The sequence below is a fragment of the Mandrillus leucophaeus genome, unplaced genomic scaffold, assembly GCF_000951045.1.
Source record: "Mandrillus leucophaeus isolate KB7577 unplaced genomic scaffold, Mleu.le_1.0 Scaffold464, whole genome shotgun sequence".
Taxonomy (NCBI): Eukaryota; Metazoa; Chordata; class Mammalia; order Primates; family Cercopithecidae; genus Mandrillus; species Mandrillus leucophaeus.
The window spans coordinates 837,762-849,957 of record NW_012104965.1 but is presented as its reverse complement, the minus strand read 5'-3'; the positions used below and the strand labels follow the sequence as shown (position 1 = coordinate 849,957).

Sequence of the window (12,196 nt, the reverse complement as noted above, 5' to 3'; positions counted from 1 at the left end):
TAAATATATATATTTAAATATATATAATGTATATTTCTTTTTAGCATCAATTCAGAACTGGCATTTGATTGAGAAACACAGTCGAGTTTGAGATGTCCTGATTTTTATTAAAGTACAACTTTCTTCATTTTAAGAAAATTAATCTGAACATACTTAATCAAAAATCATAATGCATTAAAAATATGGTAAATGAAATGAGCCAGGCACAGAAAGGCCAATACCACATGATCTCACTCTTATGTAAAATATTTGAAAGTTGATCTTGGCTGGGCACAGCGGCACTTTGGGAGGCCAAGACAGGGGGGATCACCTGAGGCCAGGAGTTCGAGACCAGCCTGGCCAACATGGTGAAACCCCGTCTCTATCGAAAATACAAAAAGTAGCCAGGATGGTGGTGCGTGCCTGTAATCCCAGCTACTTGGTAGGCTGAGGCAGGAGAATCGCTTGGACCCAGGAGGTGGATGCTATTATAAGCCGAGATCGTGCCACTGCACTCCAGCTTGGGCAACAGAGCGAGACTTCATCTCAAAAAACTAAATAAATAAAATAAAACAAACATAAAAATAAAAGTTGATCTTATAGAATTAGAGAGTAGAATGGTGGTTACCAGAGGCTGAGGTAGTGGTGGTAGAGGTGGTTGGGGTGGGGGTTTGTTTAGGGAGATGTTGCTCAAAGGACAAAAAACTTCAGTTAGATGAGAGGAAGAAATTCAAGGATCAATTGCATAATGTGGTGACTATAGGTAATAACCATATACTGTATTATTGAAAAACACTAAAGACAGTGAATGGAAAGTGTTCTCATCACAAAAATAACTATGTGAGGTAATGCATATGTTAGTTTAATTTAGTCATTCCACAACGTACATATATTCAAAATATCATGTTGTACCTAATACAGATATACAATTGTACCTGTCAATTAAAAAATAAAAAGGTTTAAAAAAATCTAGGCAGTCAGCTGGTGTTGTGGCTCACGCCTGTAATCTCAGCACTTTGGGAGGCTGATGTGGGTGGATCACCTGAGGTCAGGCGTTCCAGACAAGCATAGCCAACATGGTGAAACCCTGTCTCTACTAAAAATATAAAAAATTAGCAGGGAGTGGAGCTGCATGCCTGTAATCCTAGCTACTCTAGCTACTCAGGAGGCTGAGGCAGGAGAATCGCTTGAACACGGGAGGTGGATGTTGCAGTGAGCCGAGATTGTGCCACTGCACTCCAGCCTGTGTGACAGGGTGAGAAAAAAAAAAAAAAAAAAAGAAAGAAAAAAAATCCAGTCAGTCAAGTGGCTGGGAATCAATGAGAGACTCAGGCACTATCAGGATCCCGGTATGAATAATAATTTGAGGTAAGGTCAATCCTAGATACAAAAAGAAAGTTCTCATATATTGTATGTATGAAACATTCCTTTATTATTGAACTATTTCTTAACGTTAGATTTTATTAGAATTCTTTCGTAGGACTATCTTACTAGAAAAACGAAAGCAGATTGTTTACATTGAATCATTTAAAATAAGAGGTTGTAGTATAGTAATGTTCTTAACAAAATTATAATAATCTCGTTTATCAATACAAACTTATAATCTTAATTAGTATAATGTTCTGCAACTTCATTTTTTGTGGCACATTTCTCTAATTTTGTGATAAAATATTTTACTTGTAAGCTTATTAAACTAATAAGAACATGTATGAATATTTTTGTCAGTAGTCCCCAAGTTGTCTTTTAAAGTTTCCACTTAGAAAAATGAGTTATAACTTTTAAAAAATGTCAAAAGAAGCGTTACTTTGGTTATTTTTATTCAATAACAGGTACTTTAGACAACAAGTATGTCATGTGAAAGAGATACTGACCATGTAAATAGGCTTACCTGATATTTGAGCATGTCAACGTTATAATATGTAGCCTGGGGTTTTTGTTCAGACACTTTCTTTAGGTGAGTCATCAAATTTGGCATGTTTACCCAGAATTCCTTGGTATTGGCATCATTTTGTGTATTATCACTGTTCATTTGGGAAGAAAAATGATTGAGTAGCATCTTAAAACAAATATAAACCCTACAAGAAGCATCTTAGCAAATTGTCTTCTGATATGTAGAGCCATCTTTTGACAATTTATAGAGATTATTATGAATCTATTAACAGTGGTGTGGTTTTCGTACATATACAGTTCTGAATGCTCTTGTGTTGGTAGATTAATATCCACAGGGAGGAGCTACTGTGTTGCTATCAGTCTCAGTGAGTGCTCAGTAATATTAACTCATTGCAGCGATAATTGGGTGCTTTCAAGAGTGAATTATTTATTAACTCAAACTTAATAGCCCTTTCTACTGCACCAGTTTTGTCTAAATTAGTCAGTTAATGCAATTAAGGAACTGAATACATTTATTTACTTTTGAATTACTTTGACCAGTAGTTTCTCAGAAATTATCCAGCGAAATATTTGACTAAATGTAAACATGGCCTTTATCACCAACTAAGCAGAAAACAGTGATACTAAAATTACCATGCTACCTTTTCAGCATTCATAATAGTTCATCCATGAGCATTTAAATCATCAAAGATTTCACTTCACTTATAAGATGATCCTGGAGTTTAAATGACAATCATTGTAGTTATAATACAGAAGAAGAGCAGAATCTTTACAAGCTAAGAAGTTTTATATCCCTATGAGAGTCTTAGCTTTGCTCAGAGGCCTGTATGCAGACCACTTACCCAATCTATCTTGCAAATGCTCATCTCAGTGATAAAAAGAATCAGGCAAGAGTGTACAAACATATAACTCATTTCCCATATAATGAGGACGCTAAAGCCACAAGTGATTCAGTTACTTGTCACACACATTTGCTGACATTTCACTTTCAGAATATCCTATATAGTACAATAACAGTAGTTATAATTTCTTGAGCACCTATTATATGCTAGGCATTATAAACTATTTCATTAAAATCTACCCTACAAAGGAAGACTTATTGTCTTTGTTTCTAAAGATGAGCAAACTTGTTATAAAAAGAGAAAATTCGGGGTTGAGAAGAGAGAAGGCTGATACAGTGAAAAACCGAAAAGACAGGTCAAAAGCAAGTTGCTATGATTCAGTCTCCAGAATTCCTATAAATCAAGAAAGCTGAGTAAAAAACACCAGGGCCTTAAAACTGTCACTGATCTGTTAGGAAAGGGTGGCCAAGTCTCAATGTGACCAGTGCGGTTTTGCTGTTCCTGGATATAAGGTTATTGAGGACGAGGTAAAGCTCTTTGGCCCTGGAAATGGAGGAAGGGGGTGGAAAACACATGTTGTCCTGAAGACTTTGCCCCTTGTCGGCTGAGCTAGGGATGCTGATAAGGGCTATCTGAGTGTTTTAATTGAAAAGCATCTAAGTTACCCAAGCTCCCCGAGCTGTTGCTACACAAGCGGGCAGGAGGTAAGAGTAACAGAGGGTCAGTGAAATTAAATAATTTGCTTAAGGTCATGCTGCTAATAAGAAACAGAGCCAGATTCCAGCCCATATCAGTTGTACACTTTCCCACTATGCCAAAACAGAGGTTCAGAATTAATATCTAGCATCATGCCATTAATTTGTACTAAGTAGATTTGAATAATTGGGAAATCCTCAATTATATAAAACAACTTTAAAGAAATACATTTGCTGAGTTTAATAGCAAAATAAGTTGTCGTAGGTCTGTGATAATTTCTTAGAGAACCTGCTTTAAAAAATATCCAAGAAAGCATTGCCAATCAAATGCTTACACAGGGATGGAATTCTTAAATGCTCAAGACATCTTGAGCATTCTTCAGTCTTGTATTTGACTTGACATTTGTTCCCGCATATTTTTTACAAGCAAATTTTTTTCACAAGAAAAAAGTAGACGTAATCTTCAATTTGACCCCTGTCATAGGGATTGCAAACCAAAATGTCCAGGGGCCATGGTGACATATGAAGTCTTCTTCAGTAAACATTAAGGAAACAATTGGCTGATGATAGACACTAAAGGCTGGGACTGCAATCTAGAATGATGCCTGGTCAACAACACCTTTTTAAAAACTGGGGATGGTTGTGGTGGTCGAGGTAGTGGAGTGGCACTGCGTAACAAAACTCAAGAGTCTATAGATGACTAAAGGGTCACTCAATCACAGCCCTGTTATAGTGATTAAATATTTAGAGTTCATAAGATCCAAATTAATGTGATATATTTTCTTTCTTTTTTTTTTTACTTTTGCAAATAATAATTTAAGGGTCTATATAATATTTTGGTAAGCAAAACCCTTTTGAGTGATATTTGATTCTATGTATAAGACCAATATGTTAATATATGTATACAACTTTTGCGCATATGCGTAAGAACTTGGCAACATAACTGCCTAAAAATGCAACAAAAGCTGTAACTATGACACCAGTCATATTTACAAACAAACTGGCAAGATATTGGCACATAATTCCTAATTTCCGATGGAAGAACCTTGAAAAATAAACTGGCTAAACGTGCGCCATCAAAACATGGAGGGAAACTGAAGCAAGAATTTGAATTAAGAGACTTTTTCCATTCCCTCATGGTTTGCACAGTCTTGTGTGGCAGATGGATGAATGAAGAAACACAAATAGATATGTCATTATTAACTGTAGTAAGTGCCACAAAGGAAAAGAACAGGGTACCTTTAGAGAGAATAACAAGGGGACAGAATTTATTAGGTTGGCGCAAAAGTAATTGTGATTTTTGTCATTTAAAAGTAATGGTAGAAATTGCAATTACTTTTGCACCAAGCTATTAGTTTAGGGCTGGTTGGTGGGGATCTGGGGAGGAGAATGGGATAGTGTCAGAGGCAGAGTAGAGCTGAGACTAGAGGATGAGTTGGAGTCAGGTGAAGAAGGTTGAAATAGTATTCCAGGCAGAGGAAACCTAAAAGCCGTGTTGTGGGAAAGGACTCAGCCTGTTTCTGAGATTGACAGGTCTTGCTGGAGCTAAAAGGATTCTGAGGCAGGATGGTGGGAGATGAGAATGGAGAGGCAGACAAGGTAAATAACTCAAGGCCTCAAAGGCAATGGTAACACGTTTAGATTCTGGGACAAGGGTAATACGAAGCCACCAGGGAGTTGTGAACGAAGATGACCTGATTTACTCATAAAAGACCACCTGGCTGTTAAAATGTACTGGAGACGGGCAAGATTGGATTCAGGGAGAGAAGAAGGCAATTGCAGTGCTACGGGGAAAAGACAGTGGTCACTTGGACAAGGGAGGTGGCAGTAAAGAGAAAAGTGGCCACTTCAGACAGAGGTTTGTAGATGACCATCAGGACTTCATGATGGAGAAGCTGTCAAGAAGACACCTTTCAGCTCATTCACTGCAAATAATTAACTTGTATAATTGACCATTTTAATAGCATGCATGCATGTGGGTTTGTGTGACTGTGCATATGCATAATAAAGACATCAAATTCAGGTTTAATAGCTAGAAAATGTGAAAATTATATTTACATAAACAGATTTGCATAAGTTTATTTTATGTCATACATGTAAAGTTCCATCAAAGCAATGATCATTATAATGAAATTGTATTAAATATTAAACCTGTATTTGATGTCTTTATTATGCATCTGCACATGCACAGTCACACCTACACACACAATTGATTTAAAGAGAAAGCCAGGCGCGGTGGCTCAAGGCTGTAATCCTAGCACTTTGGGAGGCTGAGGCGGGCAGATCACTTGAGGTCAGGAGTTTGAGACCAGCCTGGCCAACATGGCGAAGCCCCATCTCTACTAAAAATACAAAAATTAGCCAGGTGTGGTGGTGGGCACCTGTAATCTCAGCTACTTGGGAGGCTGAGGCAGGAGAACCACTTGAACCAAGGAGGCGGAGGTTGCAGTGAGCTGAGACGGTGCCACTGCACTCCAGCCTAGGCAACAGAGTGAAGCTCCATCTCAAAAATAAAATAAAATAAAATGAAATAAAATAAAAATAAAAAGATGCTCATACAATGAAAGGATTTTATTCTTGTTATTTGGCTCATTTCCTGCCATTGTCATCCACTGTCTGTTGATAATGAGTAAAACAGACAATGAATAAATTGTTGCTGATACAGATTTTCTTACTCTGTCTCTCTAACCACTTGAGATAGTCGGCCATTGAAACATGTATATGCATATGCAGTCACACACACACACACACACACACAATCACCCACAACAAATTTTGACAGCTGGTAGATTCCGTGTTTGAATCTACAAATATATCTGAGTGATGGTAATTTCACTATAGTGCAACTCTCTTGCTAAGATATATCCCTCATCTAAGTACAAAGTACTAAGCCACATATATCTCTGAAAAATTTATGCAAAATCATATTTACCAGCAGAGAAGTTGGGGATTTGGCAGGACGTGTTCTAACCTGCTGAAATTTACCACCCGAAAAGTCAGAGCAGCTGGGGATGGGTTGTTGGCAAAGTGTCTGGTGATGCCAGCAGGAAATGACAACACCATTTCTCCAGTAATCTTAACGATACATCTGGCATATCAAAACACAGAGAGGAAAGAGAGAGAAAACCGATGTCAATACACTGAATCAAACTGAATCAAAACAGCTGTGAAAAACAATTTATGAGGCAATGCTAAACAGCAGAAGAGGTGCAGAAGAGATAAAAGGTATTTTCTTACAATTCCATTAAAAAATGACTTCCATTTTAGGTTCAGGGGTACATGTGCAGGTTTGTCATACAGGTAAACACATGACTTGGGGATTTGGTGTACAGATTATTTTGTCACCTGGGTGCTAAGCCTAGTACTTGACAGGTTTTTTTTTTTTTGCGAACCTTTCTCTTTTCCCAGCCTCCTCCCTCAAGCAGGCCCCAGTTTCTGTCGTTCCCCTCTTTCTGTCCACGTGTTCTCATTATTTAGCTCCCACTTATAAGTAAGAACATGAGGTGTTTGTTTTTCTGTTCCTGTGTTGGTTTGGGAAGGATAATAGCCTTCAGTTCCATCCATGTTCCTGCAAAGGACATGATCTCATTCTTTTTTATGGCTGTGTAGTGTTCCATGGTGTACATATAACACATTTTCTTTATCTAGTCTACCACTGGTGGCCATTTAGGTTGATTCTGTGTCTTAGCTATTGTGAATAGTTCTGCAATGAACATACCAATGCATGTGTCTTGATGATAAAATGATTTATATTTCTTTGGGAATATAACCAGTCATGGGATCTTTGGGTCAAAGGGTAGTTCTGTTTTTAGCCCTTTGAGGAATCACCACACTACTTTCTACTATGGTTGAATTAATTTACACTCTCACCAGCAGTGTATCATTTCTAACTTATCTGAGAACTAAATGGTCAACACTTATTTTACAAAGTGACTATTTTGTTTTATATGTTTTGAAATGTAAGAAGAAAAGCACAGCTTTTCTCTTTCTGTAGAAGTCTATAGCTTCGCCTCATGAATAGAATCCTCTGCTCTGGTGGTTCTCCCTCACTTTGATTTCTGAATCTTTGGCAACATATTTCAAGACAGTAAACTGTACAATGTTATCACATTATTTCTTGGGACTTGTCCTAGTTCTTCGAGTAACATGAGTAATGCCTTTAGCATGTTCTTTTATGTACTCATGAGGTAAAGTTTTTGCCTGCATGTAACTAGTTCTTCATTCCATTAATTTGTCTATTTGGTCAAAATTGTAAAATCAGTCAGATAAGTTAACACAATGGGATGATAGTGTGGAAGGAAAAATAATTCTTTGTTTTTTTTAAAAAAGACTTTATGAAGATATAATTGATATATAATAAACTGAACTTATTTATAGTGTAAAACTCCATGAGATGGTATGATGTAAAATCATCATACAATTAAGAAAATGAACATTTCCATCATCCCTGAAAGCTTCCTTATGCTTTTTTGTAATCACTTTTTGTAATCTCTTCCACTGCTTCCTTTCCCTGTCCCTAGGCAAGAGTTAATATGCTTTCGGTCACTATACCTTCATTTGCAATTTCTAGAATTTTATATAACAGAATTGTAAGGTGTGTGATTTTTTGTTTCTTTCACTCCACATAATTATTTTGAGATTTGTCCATGTAGTTGTGTGCACCAATAGTTCATTTCTTTTCGTGGCTGTGTAGTGTATGGATATACCACAGTTTTAAAAAATACATTCACCTACTGAAGAACATTTGGGTTCTTTCAGTTTTTGCCAATTACAAATAAAGGTGCAATGGATACACGTGTACAGGTATGAGTATGAATATACTCTGTCATTTCTCTTGGTCAGTACATAGGAGGAGAGTCACTAGCTCACACAACAGGTGTGGGCTCTCAAATTCATTGCCTCTGCGTTCCAATTCACCCTTTACTAACGGCGCTGAGAAAATTAACGGACCTTTGTTATATTTTCTCTTTGCCTGCAGGAACCATGCTTAGTTTTGTCAGTAGAGGGCGCTAGAGAGACACTGCAGGAGAAAGGGGTTTTCCTTCTCCCTTCCAGCCTGCTTGCAAATACACGCTGTTGCAATGCACAAGGTTTATGTAGTGCCAGGCTGTTGCAGCGCAAGAGGCTTGTGTGTGGTTCCTGCAGTGCATGTAGAGCCCCCAGAGTGTGGGTTTTGCAAGTCATTTAGCTCTAACTGTTTTCTAAAGCGGAAAATACAGCTGTGCATGAGGGTTTTAGTTATTCCACACTCTCACCAACACTTGGTAGAATTGATCATTTAAATCTTAGCCATTCTCATAGATGAGTAGTGGTATCTTCTTGTTGTTTTAATTTGCATTTGCATAATGGTTAAGGATCATAAGCATCTTTTATGTGCTTGCCATCAGTTATCTTCTTTGGCAAAGTGTCTGCTTAAACTGTCTGCCAAGTTTTTAAATAGAGTTGTTTGTTCTCTTATTGAATGTTAAGGTTTCTTTATACATTCTGGGCATTTCAGTTGTCAGATATATAATTTGCAGCCCAGTCTGTGGCTTGTTTTGTTTTTTCTTTCTCTTAAAAACACATTTGAAGAGCAGAAGTTTCTAATTCATCAATTTATTCTTTTATGGATTATATCTAATCCAGTCATTCTTTTGATGTCTTATTTAAGAAGTCTTTGCCAAACCCAAGTTCACAAAAGTTTCATTTATATTTTGTTTTTCCTTTTTGAGACAAGGTCTTGCTCTGTCACCCAGACTAGAGTGCAGTGGTGCAAGCATAGCTCACCGCAGCCTCAAACTCCTGGCCTCAAGCAATCCTCCTACCTTGGCCTCCCAAAGTGCTGGAATTACAGGCATGAGCCACTGCAACTGGCTCACTTATATTTTCTTCTAGAAGTTTAAAAAAAATCTTTGATTTTACATTTAGCTTCATTACCCATTTTCACCTATTTGAGTCTTACACTGTATATAATGTCAAGTATGGATCTCAGTTCATTTTGTGTGTCTGTAGATATAAATATCCAGTTGTTTCAGCCATTTTCTGAAGAATATTTTTTTCTTCAGAGAAGATTAAAACCATTTTCTGAGAAGACTGTCCTTTCTCCACCGAATTACTTTAAAAATTTTGTTGAAATCTAATTGTCCTTATCTGTGTGAGTCTATTTCTGGATTCACGATTCATTCTGTTCTATAGATCTATTTGGTCTATTTTTTAAGCCAATATGGCACTGTCTTGATTACACTAGCTTTATAATACTTATGAAATCAAGTTATATTCTCTAACTTTGTTGCTTTTCGTAGTTGTTTGGGCTATGGTAGGCCCTTTGAATTTCCACATGAGATTTATAATCACTGTGTCAATGTCTAAATAAAATGAATTCATTGCCTCTCCGTTCCAATTCACCGTTTACTAACAGCGCTGAGAAAATTAATGGACCTTTGTTGTATTTTCTCTTTGCCTGCAGGAACCATGCTTAGTTTTGTCAGTAGAGGGCGCTAGAGAGACACTGCAGGAGAAAGGGCTTTTCCTTCTCCCTTCCAGCCTGCTTGCAAATGCACGCTGTTGCAATGCACAAGGCTTATGTAGTGCCAGGCTGTTGCAGTGCAGGAGGCTTGTGTGTGGTTCCTGCAGTGCATGTAGAGTCCCCAGAGTGTGGGTTTTGCAAGTCATTTAGCTCTGCCAGTGCCTGGTAGCACAGACAGCTTTCCTGTCATCTGACTCATGGAGTACAACTGGCTGGGCTGCCACAATGCTCAGATCTTGCAATGCAGATGGATTCTTTTCCAGCCTCCTGCCATGTTCATGCCTTCTCCACTGCCATCTTCTGCAGTGCATGGTGGCGGCAGCACCCACCGACCTTAGCTTCCCCTGGCACTTCCCTCGGCCAGTTTTGTAGTAGAGTGCCCCAGTGAAACACCTCCCCATGAGCAGCTGGAAGTCAGCTGGGCTTTTCTTATGCTAGGCCTGAAAACTCTCAAAGAAGTAAGCTGGAACAATCATAGGGCGCAACTCCTCTCTTAGGGATCACTGCCTTCGCCTGAGGTCCAGTGTCTTGCAAGTCATTGTTTTATACATTTTACTCATTTTTAAGCTGTTTGAGGTAGAAGGGTAAACTGGTCTGTTATTCTACCTTGGCTAAAGCAGAAATTTCACGAAGCTCATTCTTCTTTGGGAAACAGTAAATACTTAAAGTGAGTGAGCTTCTTTATGATTTCCTCCAATGTCTCCACAGTTGACTCTTATAGTACTTCACCTCTAAGTTCAGGTATGTACTTTCTAGGGAAATTGATGTTAATAAATGAAAACTTTGCTCACATTGTAGCATGGGGTCTCCACATTGTCCCATAGTCACCTTGTATATTGTGTAACTCTAATTGATGAAACACACCTGATTCAGGTGAGGTGCTCTCTGGCATACATTCAAAATAGCTTAAATGAGGAACTGCTATAGCCTTGTATGTTTAAGGCTGGGTTTGGGGCAGAGACGGGGAGCAGATGAGCTTCTTAAAGATGCCATGTGAGCCTCCCTCACTCAGGTGTTAAATCCATAATTTTGTAGTGCTCTGAATGAGATTTTTGGTTTCTGGAAGTCTGCATCTCCATCTTTCCTGGAGAACACTGCTGACCTCCTAGTTTGGGAGCAAGCTGCTGCCTTCCTTCTCTACCTTTTAGATCCATTAACTCTGTTTGTATACTAGTGCCAAATTGGTTCTGAGCCTTGACTTCCCCTCAAGCTGAGTCTACCCTTGATATTTGTCCATATGTGGACATGGAGAATATTGTTTGGCAGCTATTAGAAAACAATTAGAGCACTTATAAAATTAGATTTCAGCACCTACCATCACTCAGTATATTGTTATTAGCAGTGGTGGCTCAATTGTTTTTTAACTGGTAGGGAATTTTCTCAGTTTTCTTTCCAGGTTGCTCAAAATGAGATCTAAATGGTGTCTTGGTAGGAGATAAAGTTTCTGTTTTGAAAGCAAGTCAGACAGGGGAGGAGGTGGCATTTATTACAGGCATCTGCCTATTCACTCCTAACTATGCAAGTTGTTATTATTATTTTTTCCAGTGGGGTGGTAATTTAAAAATGAGCAAAATAGCCTCTGCTTTCAAAGGGCTTAGTGTCGGGTAGAAGGTGGGAGAGGTAGTCCACGTAGCCCTGTGTAAGAAGTACTGAAGCCTCAATTACGTTTCAGCATCACAGTTGTCAGAGCCAGAACTTTTGCTGACTTAATAACCCATCCAGTGCCTAAATTGACCTGAAATGTTCTATAAACAAATTGAATATTTTCTATACTCACTAAATAATTTTATTTTTAACTTAAGGATTGTTCCTACCAGTATGCAAGGTGGCTACATTTCATGTGAGTTTGGATGTGGAAATAATGTGAGATGGAAATATGAATAGATGCTTACTTCATGAATAAAATAAGAAATCATGTGAATCCTCATAAATGAAATATTTGTCAAAAAATGGCAAAACTTCAAAGTCAACCAGCCAAGTGACTTATACACTGGATTTTCCCTAGTGCCATGGGCAGCACCCGTTCGCTGGTCACAGAAACACTGGCCAGTTTTGTTCAGGAAATGTGTGAGGTCATCAGAGATGCATCTCTCTCATAAAATGTGATTTATATGTACTGCTCACTAAACTCCCAGATCTCTTTCTCAGTGTACATCTTTGTAGATGTAGCTTCTCTTCTTTTCTTTACAATTCCCTTTCTTTGGCTTATGTACTGCTTTTCATATTATGAGACTAAGTTCAAAAGAAGGCCTTTCCAAAACATTTCTTTTTTTTTTTTTTTTTTT

The 12,196-nt window shown here is 38.0% G+C and overlaps 1 protein-coding gene across 7 annotated transcripts in view; it reads right to left on the bottom strand.

Annotated features, from left to right (window-relative positions):
* SGIP1 (SH3-domain GRB2-like (endophilin) interacting protein 1) overlaps positions 1-12,196 on the bottom strand; it is a 226,544-nt gene that overhangs the window by 8,683 nt on the left and 205,665 nt on the right. For all 7 annotated transcript variants that reach the window (XM_011994958.1, XM_011994955.1, XM_011994960.1 and 4 more), the window contains 2 exons: positions 6,339-6,494; positions 1,868-2,000 (listed from right to left, as the gene is read on the bottom strand). In XM_011994958.1, the coding sequence (XP_011850348.1) occupies positions 1,868-2,000; positions 6,339-6,494 (289 nt within the window). The remainder of the gene's footprint in view (positions 1-1,867; positions 2,001-6,338; positions 6,495-12,196) is intronic.